General features: G+C 39.1%; 1 protein-coding gene across 5 annotated transcripts in view; it reads left to right on the top strand.

Moving 5' to 3' along the window:
- PRKG1 (protein kinase cGMP-dependent 1) overlaps positions 1–14,998 on the top strand; it is a 1,340,863-nt gene that overhangs the window by 1,090,816 nt on the left and 235,049 nt on the right. For all 5 annotated transcript variants that reach the window (XM_043924973.1, XM_043924972.1, XM_043924975.1 and 2 more), the window contains one exon: positions 7,367–7,444. In XM_043924973.1, the coding sequence (XP_043780908.1) occupies positions 7,367–7,444 (78 nt within the window). The remainder of the gene's footprint in view (positions 1–7,366; positions 7,445–14,998) is intronic.

Here is a 14,998-nt window from a genome sequence, read left to right as displayed (position 1 = left end):
AGTGACCTTCAAAAAACAGTGAAATTGCTGGCATTTGATGAACATAATTAGAGAGACTCGTGAAGAATCAGCATGCATGATCATCTTCCCCTCAGGCACAATTGAATGATTCAGGATAGCATGGCCATTAGAGTCCTGGTATTATGACACCATTGATGTCATCTTTCCCAAACTTGGACTGCCTTTGGCCACTGTCCCAGAGGCTCTTTTCTGGACCTTTGAGTTTTATGAGCTTATGTAGCATAGAAATATGAGAAATGCATGCCTATGTGTGTAAACCAAAAAATTGATACAGCAATTGTGGGTTTGGAGTTATAAAACCATATGAAAGTGATTAGATAATATCCATGAGTTAAATAAAAAGATTATGGATATCCCTGCCAAACTTTCTGCTCTCTGGGATAAAGGAATTAGAATCATGAAAGAGCCAGCTGTCTGGAACATGAGGGAAGCTCACTGTCATCTTGGCATGCCCTAGAGCCTCATGAGAAGCTAACATGGGTCACACAGAGCTGTGAGGAGCGGAGAGCTGGCACCATGATTTAACCCCTGGAATCAGCCATTTCAGACACCACTAACTTCGGACTATGCTGTTTTGTGATTCAGTACCTTGTCACTTACCAGTTGCGGTTGAATTTCTATCACTTTCGACTAGGAGGTTGTGAAGTATCTATTTGTGTATCACTGAAGGTGACTTAGATGCCTCTCTTCTTTGCAACATAATAGAGCCTGCTTATTGCCCACACCAAACTGCCCAGCAATGGACAGGGAGATGGATGGGGTCAGGGCATAGCCTAACCTTCCCTCCATCTCCTCCACAGGTTGTCATGAAATGTGAAAAGCAAAGGTCCCCCTCTACTTCTTGTCAGGGGTGTGACCTTGAGACAGTTACTTAGGCTATATTTTCTTTAGCTTTGCTAAAACCATAGGAGTTTTAACCATAACCCCTTCTACAGTTATTGTGAAGCATCAATGAGATGAGCCATGACTCCAAAGATGAGGAGGAAGTCATGTTTTGCCATAGCTCTTGGTTGGCTCTGAACTCCAGCTTCAACCAGAGCTGGAGCTTCTGGGAGAAGGTGGGGGTCAAGTGCTGGGGCACATTCCCCAGAAATCTGTTAGAATCATCTATGGATGTGTGCTGAGTCGTGTCCAACTCTGAGCAACCCTATAGTCTGTAGCTCACCAGGCTCCTTGGTTCATGGAAGTATCCTGGCAAGAATACTGGAGTATTCTGGGTTGCCATTTCCTCTTCCAAAGATCTTCCTGACCCAGAGATAGAACCTGAGTCTCCTGTGACTCCATTGGTAGGCAGATTCTTTACCGCTAGCGCCACCTGGGAGACTGAGGATCATCTCCTGTGCTGTGCTTAGTCATTCAGTCATGTCTGACTCTTTGTAACCCCATGGGCTGTAGCCCACCAGGCTCCTCTCTCCGTGGAATTCTCCAGCAAGAATACTGGGGTGGATAGCCATTCCCTTCTCCAGAGGCTCTTCCCAACCCAGGGATCAAGCCCAGGTCTCCCTCATTCAGTTTGGTCAGTCACCATACTGTCCCTGGGGGCAGGTGCCTCCCTGTCCTTCACCATGGCTCAGTGGATCTTTGAAGACAGATTCTGTGGACTCTGAATCTATTCTTACAACCTGCCATCCCAGCTTGACTAGCCCCTTCTCTTCATTCCACCTGCATCTCAGCCCTGACCCTTCAGAGTCTGTTTGGGTTTCCCCATGAATTAAATACCCTCTTGGTGCCTCCACAATCCCTTCTTTCCATTTTCTCATTTCCAGAGTTTTATTTCATGTAAATGGTTTCTTTTCAGCCCTAGTGGGTGAGCTTGATTAATAAGAACCATTTAGAATCATTATTTAATCTCGCCAGATATTCATTTAAGAATAGGCATGCAACTCAGTGGTGACATAAGAACATGATCGCTAGGGGGTTCTGAGATTTTTTTACCTAGGAGTAGTGGTAAGATGAGAAACTCACCTTTTCTGCTTCTGACCCAACTGTGATGATTGGAGCAGCGGCAGTCATCCTGGAACCATAAGGACCCCTCCAGTGAGGACAAGCCAAATGAAACAGAGAAAGAACCTGGTCTTTCACAGGACTTTTTGAGCCAACAAACTGACCAGCCTTGGAACTGCTCAATTTTCAGACTTCTTGTTACATGATAGACTAAGTATTCTTATGATGTAAACTGTTCATTTGACAAATATTTAGTGAATACCTAGGCATTCTTCTAGTGGCAAGAGACACAACAGAGAGCAACATAAGAATCCCTCATAGAGTTCCTTCCTTCTAGTGGAGGAAAACATTGATAAATGACTGAATGATATGTTAAACATGGACCTGAAACTTGTCACTCTTCCTGGCCCTTCTCTCTGCCTAGAAGCTGATTTGAATAGAAGGGCTCTATTGACTCCATTGTCTCACAACTTCCAGCTGAGTTCAGCCAAGGAGAACTTCAGCAGGAGACTAGAAGGTAGAGAAGAGAGAAGTCAGGGTATTTACCCCTCAGATCTCCCCAAACCAAGCAGGGGGTTGGCAGTGGATGTTCCTTATCAGAAGCTACAGCTCCTGCTCCTGTTGAGCTTATCTCTCCCATGGCTTCAGCCCTCAGCAGGGTCCAGTAATCCTGCTCCCTGGCCATTTACCACCAGCCCTCTTTGATCCCCTAATCCATTCCTCACTCCCATCATTCATCCTTTTTTAATCACCTCCCTCTCCCAAGGGGCAGTTTCTTCTGCCAGAACTCTGACAGATGTAGGTGGTAAGTGCTACATAGAAAATTAAGAAGAGTTACAAGTGCAGAGAAGACAAACAGATTTAAAGGGAAGTTTGAGAAAGATCTCATCAAGAAGGTGACATTTGGGCAAAGATATGAAAGAGTCATGAGATATCTGGGAAGGAGGGACCTTCCAGGCAGAGAGAAAAGTCTGTGCAAAGGGCCTAAGGTGGGCCTACACGTTGGGTGTTCAAGGAACATCAAGGAAAGTGGTGTGAACAGAAAAGGCATAATGAGAGGGAGAGAGGTGGGAGGTGAGGTCAGTGAAGCAGTAAAAGAAAAAGCAAACAAACAGAAACTATTAGTGCATTGTAGTTACTGTAGGACACTGCACATGTGTAGAAGGGCCCTACAGGGGTGTGAACAGAGGGGCAGGCACTGATTGTTAATGGGATTACTTGGCTGCTCTGTGGGGAAGGGACTGAAGGGGCCTGGCCAGAGCAGAGATCCTAGCTAGGAGATGACTGCATGGGTTGGGTAAGAAAAGATGGCAGCCATAGCCACAGATATGAGGCATGATTGAATTCTGGGCATTTTTGGAAGATAGATCAGCCAGGTCTGTTGACAGAGCATTTGTGGCCTGTGAGATAAAAGAGTTAAAGATGACTCCAAGGTGTTTGGTCCAAGCACCCAGAAAGAATGAAGTTGGCATTGGGTTGGTTGCCCCTTGGGAGAGGGAGGTGATTAAAGAAGGAAAAGCAGGACTAGAAACAGGATGCCAGGAGCTCAGTTCAGTACACTTGAAGTTTGAGATGTATGCCAGACTGTGTTTTGGCAGCTCCTGATGGACCATAGCTCAACATTCAGAAAACTAAGATCATGGCATCTGGTCCCATCACTTCACGGGAAATAGATGGGGAGACAGTGGAAACAGTGTCAGACTTTATTTTTTGGGGCTCCAAAATCACTGCAGTTGGTGATGGCAGCCATGAAATTAAAAGATGCTTACTCCTTGGAAGAAAAGTTATGACCAACCTAGACAGATTATTAAAAAGCAGAGACATTACTTTGCCAACAAAGGTCCGTCTGGTCAAGGCTATGGTTTTTCCAGTGGTCATGTATGGATGTGAGAGTTGGACTGTGAAGAAAGCTGAGCACTGAAAAATTGATGCTTTTGAATTGTGGTGTTGGAGAAGACTCTTGAGAGTCCCTTGGACTGCAAGGAGATCCAATTAGTCCATCCTAAAGGAGATCAGTCCTGGGTGTTCATTGGAAGGACTGATGCTGAAGCTGAAACTGCAATACTTTGGCCACCTCATGCGAAGAGTTGACTCATTGGAAAAGACCCTGATCCTGGGACGATTGGGGGCAGGAGGAGAAGGGGACGACAGAGGATGAGATGGCTGGACGGCATCACTGACTCGATGGGCATGAGTCTGAGTAAATGCCGAGAGTTGGTGATAGACAGGGAGGCCTGGCGTGCTACAATTCATGGGGCCGCAAAGAGTTGGACACGACTGAGCGACTGAACTGAACTGAACTGATGGACCGTATCTACTGGGGATCACACTTTTGTGCAGTCCCTTCCCCTTGTGCCTGAATCAGTGTGGGACCTGCTTGAACTCATTGAATGCAGCATATATGATAGGGGACTGGGGCCTTGGGAAAGCTTGACATCTTCTGCTTTGCATCACAGGAAGCAAGCTACCATTTAAGAAGTTGGCCCACTCCCAGGAGCCAACTACCATGCCATGAAGAAGACTGGGAAGCCACATAGAGAAGCTCATGTGGGGCAAAACAGAGGCTGACAGTCCTAGCTGTGCCCCCAGCCTCATGTTTATGGCATCAAATGCTCATAAACATGAGGCATTACACCTTGCAGTTAGCCCAGTCGACACCATGGGAAACCAAAGAATAATCTTATTAACATTTAGTAAATAATAAATTGCTCTTTGGGGTCTTAAAAAAAAAAAAACAGATTTGAAGCATTCATTCTCAACTAGGGGGAGATAGTTCAGTTCAGTTCAGTTCAGTCACTCAGTCATTTCTGACTCTTTGCGACCCCATGAACCGCAGCACACCAGGCCTCCCTGTCCATCACCAACTCCCGGAGTCCAACCAAACCCATGTCCATCGAGTCGGTGATGCCATCCAACCATCTCATCCTCTGTCGTCCCCTTCTCCTCCTGCCCTCCATCTTTCCCAGCATCAGGGTCTTTTCAAATGAGTCAGCTCTTCACATCAGGTGGCCAAAGTATTGGAGTTTCAGCTTCAACATCAGTCCCTCCAATGAACACCCAGAGGGAGATAAATTGGGACTAAAATATCACTAAATTGTGGACTGTGGATGAAATATCACTAAACTGTGGACTAAACTGTGTGTTCAGTTTCTCAGCCGTGTTCAACTCTCTGAGACCTCATGGACTATAGCCCGCCAGTCTCCTCTGTCCATGGGATTTTCCAGGCAAGAATCTGGAGTGGGTTGCCATTTCCTTCTCCAGAGGAAATATTATAATTATTATTATCACTAATAAGCTCTAGGCTAGAATGTAGCTTAGGAGTGAGAGATAAATAGGCTTCCCAACTGGACCTCTGTTTGAGCAGACTTACTTGTCCTGTCACAGAAGCCCAGACAGGGGCAGGCTCACTGTGCAGTGGAGAAGATTCTTGCCCTGGAGAAGCGGCAGAGAGTGGGGCCCCCTGTGGGGGGCACCCACCCACCTGAAAGTGATGAGAGGCTGAGATGAGCATACATATTATTTCCAGATTTATCAGTCAGGTAAATGAGGCCATCTCTGCTGGTACAGAGTGAGGAAAAGGGCAGAAAGAGGTCCTGAGTTTTACTAATTGAACTGTATTCAAAAGAAAGAAACATTTCAAGAATGGAAGGTATTCCACCATTACCCCATCTACTACCTGTGCTATCCAGGTAGTAGCCACAAGTCATGTGTGAGTATCCACATTTGAATTAATGTAAATATGTTAAAATTTAGTTTCTTAGTCACACTGGCAACATTTCAATCTCGCTGTCACCACATGTGGCTACTGGCTACTATATTGGACAGTGTGCTATACAACGTCCCCACTATCAAGGAAGGCTCTACGATGGAACTAACATGAGATTTTTGTCTTACTCATTTTTGTGTCATCAGTGACTATAACCAGGACTGATTCCAAGTCATTCAGAAATGTTTCTTGAATGAATACATGAAAATAGACTATTGTGATTTTGTTTTTCAAATCCACACATCGCAAAGAGATTTCTTCTGTTGCTTTCTAAGCAACAAGATTTAAAAATGGAACACAGATATTTTGTTAAATAAGTCACTTGAAGAATATGTGTTATATGATCTTATTTTTATTTAGAAATAAATATTTATATGCACTTTGATAAATGTTTAAAAGCATAGGAAAAAGTCTTGAAAGATACACACCAGACTGTGTATACCATCTAATGGTTGAGATTGGGGGAAAGAAATAAGGAGGAATTTTTTTTACTTAGAGAATTTGTTATTAGGAAAATACATGAGTTAAAAAATAATTAACAGATTAGGTGGTATGTTAATTTTCTTGATGTACAAGGAAAAGCATGGCTATTCTTAATAGCTAGTATTAATGAAAGGTAATTTTAAGAGTGAATAAAATATCAAGAAACAGTGTTGAAGTATCAGGACAAATCACAGCCATTTGTCTGGTGAGCATTACTTGCAAACTGTGAAATCTGTTTCTGAAGGACTATACAAAGTAACATTTTCTTTCCCCAAATATGCCTCCCTTGCTAAGCTTCAGAGAAAGACCAGGCCAGATGGTGAAGGTTTCAGTTTTCTGTTATATCTCCTGACCAAGCAACATACTTCCTCCCACCTCTGCTTATAGAAATTACTTTTGTTCATTGCAGGACCAACCTTCATTCAGGGTCTCGACCTAGTAACTGTGCGCGAATCAGAATACTGATACACTGACTATGATGATCCTCTTGGAGTCTTACTTTCCTCCTGGTTTGGTGGTTTACAAGCTCACAGATGCTGGACCAGGATTCAGTACATAAAATACAGACATTCTGTTTGACACGGCCAAATCTAAATTGCTGAAGCAGGACATTAAAGGCTGAAGCAGTGCCTTAAAAAGTGATGAATGCCATATAACACCCACAAAAAATCAACCTTGTTTCAATATGAAGATCTTTAAAAATCCTAGATACTATAGGACTTTCTCAGAAGGCAAAAAAGAAAAAAAGGCTATCATCACAAAAATACTAAAGCCAAATGGAAGTGACAGATAAAATAATACAAAAAGACATGTTTAATGATCAGTTCTGCTGTTTTATTTCATGCTCAGATGATGGGAGACAGAAATATTTTCATCAGGCTATTAAAATGAATGAATTTGAAGATATAATCACCCAGAAAAATGGCACTTAAAAAATAGTTTTTAAGATGAGCAGGATAGAAGTGATTTCTTTGTAATCATTGTGTTCACTGACTATTAATCATTCTTAAATAATGATGGATTCTAGCCTCGGGTAAAATTCCATGAGGATGAATTTCTCCCTTAGGAGCTAATAGTATTCGAAGAGGTTGAGCTGTTTAGTAAATTACTTCTTTCTTAATTTATTTTTCTGTTACTGTTTCTGTTTTTTAGACCCACTATGAAAATGGGGAATATATCATCAGGCAAGGTGCGAGAGGGGACACCTTCTTTATCATCAGCAAAGGAAAGGTAAGCTCTGGTGGCTATAGTATAATAAGCATGATGCTAGAAGTCACTGATATGTCTACATAAATGGAAATCCTGGAATTTTTCCCCATATTATATTTCTCTGTGTGTGTGTGTGTATGTTAGTCTTTCTCTTTGTGTCTGACTCTTTGCAACCTCATGAACTGGAGCCCACCAGGCTCCTTGGTCCATGGACTTCTCCAGGTAACAACTAGAATGGGTTGCCATTTCCTTCTCCAGGAAATCTTCCTACTCAGGGAAGGAACCCAGGTCTCATGCATTTCAGGCAGATTCTTTACTGTCTGAGCTACCAGCAAAGCCCTTATATTTCTAATTCTTTGCTATCATGAAATGGTATGTTTATCCTGAAGATGAGTTTCTGACATACTTTTGTGACTATTGTCTTAATACAGATTACAGCACTGCCTCAAAGAGGTGGTTTGGAAGAAGTTTCAGCTGAAGACAAGTGTATTACTGGTGCTATCTTTTGAGTTTTGTAATATGTATGCATAGAAATAGCATGGAAATCACACTACAGGAACTGACTCCCTTGGTAATATTTCAGAGTACTGTAGGGGTTCTGGGAGAGAAGGAGTGAGACTATATCAGAATTTTTTGATACATCCAAGATTTTTTAAAACCAGGCATACATTTTTTTTTTCCTAACCTTGTTTTTCAGGTCATGCAACTTAGCTTCCATGATTATTAATTACTTAATAATATATGTTTGATTAGTATGTTAATTATGTGTATTCTAATATTACTGTATTAAAATCATTATATTAAGTTTTAAGAAGTAGAAGGTGAACACACGTAAGTCCCAATGGGAAGGAACAGAGAATGAAAAGAGTAATGAGAGTAGGTTCAGGAGCAGATAAATAAGTTGTAGAATTGAAAATTTCTAAACCTGTATGTTTTGTTTAGTCAACTTGCTTTGATAACATTTAAAAATTTATAAAGGATAACATGGCAAAGATATTTTCCTTGTTACCACCAAACTGGCTTTTCCTTAGAAAATGTTATAAAACAGACATTGATGCAAACAGAGGCCATACAACTACAAATGGATATCCTCTTCTTCAAGTTCATTTCCCCTTGTTCAAGTTGATCTATAAGACCTTCTAGAACTAACACCCAAAAAAAGATGTCATTTTCATTATAGGGGACTGAAATGCAAAAGTAAGAATCAAGAGATACCTGGAGTAACAGGCAAATTTGGCCTTGGAGAACAAAATGAAGCAGGTCAAAGGCTAACAGGGTTTTGCCAAGAGAATGCACTGGTCATAGCAAACACCCTCTTCCAACAACACAAGAGAAGACTCTACACATGGACATCACCAGATGGCCAACACCGAAATCAGATTGATTATATTCTTTGCAGCCAAAGATGGAGAAGCTCTATACAGTCAGCAAAAACAAGACCGGGAGCTGACTGTGACACAGCTCATTAATTCCTTATTGCCAAGTTCAGTCTTAAAGAAAGTAGGGAAAACTACTAGACCATTCAGGTATGACCTAAATCAAATCCCTTACAATTATACAGTGGAAGTGACAGATTCAAGGAATTAGATCTGATAGACAGAGTGCCTGAAGAACTATCAATGGAGGTTATTGACATTGTAAAAGAGGCAGTGATCAAGACCACCCCCAAGAAAAAGAAATGCAAAAAGGTGAAATGGTTGTCTGAGGAGGCCTTAAAATAGCTGAAAAGAAGAGAAGCAAAAGGCAAAGGAGAAAAGGAGATATTACCATTTGAATGCAGAGTTCCAAAGAATAGCAAGGAGACATAAGAAAGCCTTCCTCAGTGATCAATGCAAAGAAATAGAGGAAAACAACAGAATGGGAAAGTGGAGCCAGAGATCAAATGGCCAACATCCGCTGGATCATTGAAAAAGCAAGACAGTTCCGGAAAAACATCTACTTCTGCTTTATTGACTCTGCCAAAGCCTTTGACTGTGTGGATCACAACAAACTGTGGACAATTCTTGAAGAGATGGGCATACCAGACCACCTGACCTGCCTCCTGAGAAATCTGTGTGCAGGTCAAGAAGCAACAGTTAGAACTGGACATTGAACAACAGACTGGTTCCAAATTGGGAAAGGAATTCATAAAAGCTGTATATTGTCACCCTGCTTTTTTAACTTATATGCACAGTATATCATGTGAAATGCCAGACTGGATGAAACACAAGCTGGAACCAAGATTGCTGGGAGGAATATCAATAACCTCAGATATGCAGATGACACCACCCTTATGGCAGAAAACAAAGAAGAACTAAAGTGCCTCTTGATGAAAGTGAAAGAGGAGAGTGGAGAAAGTTGTCTTAAAGCTCAGCATTCAGAAAACTTAAGATCATGGCATCCGGTCCCATCACTTACTGGCCAATAAATGGGAAAACAATGGAAACAGTGAGAGAATTTGTTTTCTTGGACTCCAAAATAACTGCAGTTGGTGACTGTAGCTATGAAATTAAAAGATGCTTACTCCTTGGATGAAGAACTATGACCAATCTAGACAGCATATTAAAAAGCAGAGACATTTTTTTGCAACCAAAGGTCCTCTAGTCAAAGCTGTGGTTTTTCCGGTAGTCATGTACGGATGTGAGAGTTGAACTATAAAGAAAGCTGAGCACCTAAGAATCGATGCTTTTGAACTGTGGTGTTGGAGAAGACACTTGAGAGGTCCTTGAACAGCAAGGAGATCCATCCAGTCCATCCTAAAGGAAATCAGTCCTGAATATTTGTTGGAAGGACTGATGCTGAAAATGAAACTCCAATACTTTGGCCACCTGATGAGAAGAGCTGACTCGTTTGAAAAGACCCTGATGCTGGGAAAGATTGAAGGCAGGAGAAGAGGACGACAGAGGATGAGAGGGTTGGATGGCATCACCAACTGGATGGACATGAGTTGGAGTAAGCTCCGGGAGTTGGTGATGGATAGGGAAGCCTGCTATGCTGCAGTCCACGGGGTCACAAAGAGTTGGACATGACTGAGCGACTGAACTGAAGTGAACTGAAGTTCCTTAATTTAAATATAATGCATTTTTTATTTTTTCATAAAGCACATTTGCACAAAGAGTAATAATCATAAATTAATCTTTGAAATATATTTTTTCCTACCACTAAACCCATACAAACTGTTTTCTAAAATGAGGCAGGATGCTGTGGTGAAGTCCGAGTCCCTGACGATGCCTCAGGAAGAAGCTGAGATCTTAGTTCCCTGTACTTTCAATCCATCCATTCCAGTTGCATGAAAACATGTCTTGTACCCCCATCAGACTATAAAGCACCCAAGGATTCACAGTTGAACATGAAAAATATCTCCTATAAAACTTTATGCATATGTCCTTGCAGTTGGGTTACATCAAAAAATCTCTCTCCATAAATGCATTGAACCAAAATTGAGTAAGAGTTATGGACAGAACTTCAGAGTTTGAATAATGATTGAGATGCATTTTGATTTTGTTTTTATTCTATTCAATATACCTTGTATGCTACCATTAGAAAAAATATATCAAAATTTTTTTTTTATTAAATGCCACTTAAAACCACATGGCTTTGCTTAGAATTAACAAGTGCTTAAGCATCTTGTTTAAACAGATTGGCTTAAGACAATGTTTATTGTTGTTCAATACTGAAAGTATTCTCTGATAGAAATTTTGTGTGTCTATGTATATATGTGTGTGTCAGGGCGAAACATGAGAAGCATTTAATTTTAGATCAAGAGGAAAATAAAGATGCATATTATCCCCATTTCTGTTCAGTGTGGAACTAAACATCCCAACCACTGAAGTAAGTCAAGAAAAAGATATAACATTTGGAAATGAAGAAGTAAGATAGCAATTAATTACAGATGGTATGATTTTAGTTTCTTTTGTTTTTATGTAGACAGATAAATTATTAAAATTAATATATGCTTAGCTAGATCAACATTGTTCAGCACTTTTTGCTTTGCTATATTATATCTTCAAAACCTAACAGAGTAGCCATTAGTTCCACTCACTATCTAAATTAAAATTAACTAACTTAAAATATTCAGCTTCTTAGTAGTAGCAGTAGCCACAGTGCAATTGCTGAATGCTGCTATTGTTGACTATTGGATACTGTACAACTAGACACTTTACTATAAATTTTGAAAAAGCTGAATCGCTCAATAATATCTGTCATATTAATACTCAAAAAACAAAAGTCATATTGTCATGTCAGTTGATGCAATGAAAGCATCTGACATACGTAACATTATGCTAACTCTCAGAAAATTAGGAATAAAAGAGATCTTCCTCAAATTACTAATTGATATATACGAAGTACCTACAGCTAACATCATACTTAATAGTGAAAGCAATCAGTGAAGAAAGAGCAGTCTTTTCAGGATATGGTATTTGAATGATTGGTTACCCATAGGTGGAAAAAGTACGTCTTGACCTAAAGTTCATAGCTATAATTAATGTATTTAAAAATATAATTAAAAATATAATTAGTAGATTTAAACATAAAATACACAACTGTAAAACTTCTACAAGAAAATCTTTATGTCTTGGCTTAGGTCAAAAGTTCCTAGCCATGACACCAAAAGTATAGCCCATAAAACAAACAAAGAAAAGATAAATTTGGTATTAACAAAATAACAAACATCTTTTGTGAAAGACACTTTTATTATGAGAATGAAGAGGTAAACTAAAAACTGAAAAATGTTAGCAAATCACACACCTGGCAAAGTGCTTATATTGAGTCTATGTAAAGAACATCCAAAAGTCAATTTAAAAAACCAAACTATCAAGTTTTTGAAAAATGGACAAGGCCCTTGACTAGGCATTTGAACAAAATATATATAAAGATGAAAACTATGCATGTGAAAAGGTATTTAATATTATTAATTATTGTTGTTCAGTCTCTCAGTTGTGTCTGACTGTTTATGACTCCCTGGACTGCAACACGCCAGGCTTCCAAGTCCTTCACCATCTGCTGGTGTCCATCGAGTCAGTGATGCCATTCAACCATCTTGTCCTCTGTCGTCCCCTTCTCCTCCCACCTTCAATCTTTCCCAGCATCGGGGTCTTTTCTAATGAGTCAGCTGTTCGCATCAGGTGGCAAAAGTATTGGAGCTTCAGCTTCAGCATCCAATGAGTATTCGGGATTGATTTCCTTTAGGATTGACTGGTTTGATCTCCTAGCAGTCCAAGGGACTCTCAAGTGTCTTCTCCAACACCATAGTTCAAAAGCATCAATTCTTCGATGCTCAGCCTTCCTTATTGTCTAACTCTCACAACCACACATGATTACTGGAGAAACCATAGCTTTGACTACACAGACCTTTGTTGGCAAAGTAATGTCTCTATTTTTAATTATTAATTTTAATAATTAAATTATAATTGCATATAATTCAATTATAATTACATTAATTATTATGGAATTGCATATTAAAACCATGAGATACCATTGTGTGATTAATAGAATAGCTAAAATGAAAAAAAAATATATGATGACAAATCATGAGTGCTGGTGAGGATGCCAAGCAACTCCATCTCTAATACATTACTGGTGGGAATGCAAAATGGTCAAACTATTTTGAAACTATATAGAGTTAAATAAGCAATTACCATATGACCTAATATTTTTACTTTTTGGTATTTATTCTAGATAAATGAAAACAAAACTCAAGCAAAAATAATGCATCAATGTTTATAGAATCTTGATTCACTATTGCTCAAAATTGAAATGTCCTTTAGTGGATGAATTGATACATTGTGGCATATTCATTCAATGGAACATTACTCAGCAATAAAAAGAATGAGCTTCTATATAATGTAACAACTTGAGTGAATCTCAAAGACATTATAAGTTAAAAAAAAAAAAAGCCAGTCTCAAAAGGTTAAATATTTTATTATTACATTTACCTGACATTACCTAAAAGATAAAACATATGCTACAAAACAGACCACTGGTTTCTAGCGGCAAGACTTGGGTAGGCTGTGACCATAAACTCATAGCATGAAGACATTTCTTGAGGTGATAGAATTGTTCTATATCCAGTTATAGAAGAAGTTAAGCAAATCTATACAGGTATTTCGGCTTCCCAGGTGGCTCAGTGGTAAAGAATCTGCCTGCAATGCAGAAGAGGCAGGAGACGCCGTGGTTTCCATCTCTGGGTCAGGAAGATCCCTGGGAGGAGGGAATGGCTTCCCACTCCACTATTCTTGCCTGGAGAACTCCATGGACAGAGGAGTCTGATGGGCTCCAGTCCATAGCATGGTAAAGAGTCAGACACGACTGAGCAACTAAAACTCACACATACATGTATTTAAATTCATAGGACTCTCTGCTAAAAGAATAACAAAAGTCAATGGTACTTTATGGTCAGTTTGAAAACTACATGTATTTCTAAATACCAGTAAACTCAGTTAAAAATACAATTTTTAAAATGTGTAATTAATAATGATTTCCAAAATCAAATACTTAAGAATATAGCTAACAGAAAGTATTCAATTTGTTTAAGAAGCAAATTTTATTTAAAGACACTAGCAAAAGACCAAAATGGCTAAAACATTTGAAAGGAATAAGAATATATTGGGGAGAATTACTTTAGTAGATATAAAGACTCATTGTAAGCTTAAAGTAATGAAGCAAATGTAGTCTTAATTCTATTAAGAACTAGGTAAATATGTCAGAATAGGTATAGAGAGCTCAAATAAAGATCCATGATCTATGGAAACTTCATTTGGGACAGCACTGGTTAATACATAAAACCGGATCACAGTATACATAAAAGTCAATTCCAGACCTCAGTGTAAAAGAAAAAAAATAGAAAAAAACAAAAGACAATGTGGAGAATATCTCTATCAAGTTTGGATAGGGAAGAATTTCTTAAATGAGAATTCTAAAGCATAATCAATAGGAATAATGTGGTTAAATATGATCACATTTAAATTAATAACTTTGGTGTGAAGCATCATAAACACAATAAATAGATAAAGTACAGTCTTATGAATCAATAAAAATGACAATCAGTTCAATAGAAAAATCAGCAAAAATCATAATCAGATACATCACAAAAAATACTAATGGCCATAGAATAATAAAAGCAACAAGTGTTGATGACAATGTAGTACAAAATGATCTTTCATTCACTGATGGTAGAAATGCATTAATAAGTTGGTGTGACTTCTTTGTACCAAGACTAGTCAATACCTAATGAAAGAGAAGATGCATGTACTTTATAACCTTGTTCTTCATTCATTAAGTAGTGACCCTAATGAAACACTTACCCATGCCTACCACAAGACATGCAAAAATATTCATGAGTAATGTTGTTAATAGTACAAAACTAAAATATAACAACAATAAACCTGGAAAAACTCACATATATGTAAGAATTAATAAATTATGTAATATTCATATAATGGCATACTATACAAACCGGAAATAAACTACAGCCACATATATTAACATGGATGAATTGGATAAGTCAAATGCAATGCTGATTAAAAGAAACAAGTTGAAAGATATGTGTGGCATGATATTTATATTAAGTTTAAAGCCAAGTAAACATATGGTATT

The sequence above is a fragment of the Cervus elaphus genome, chromosome 15 (assembly GCF_910594005.1).
Source record: "Cervus elaphus chromosome 15, mCerEla1.1, whole genome shotgun sequence".
NCBI lineage: Eukaryota > Metazoa > Chordata > Mammalia > Artiodactyla > Cervidae > Cervus > Cervus elaphus.
The sequence above is the reverse complement of the archived record's forward strand: the minus strand, read 5'-3'. Positions and strand labels throughout refer to the sequence as shown.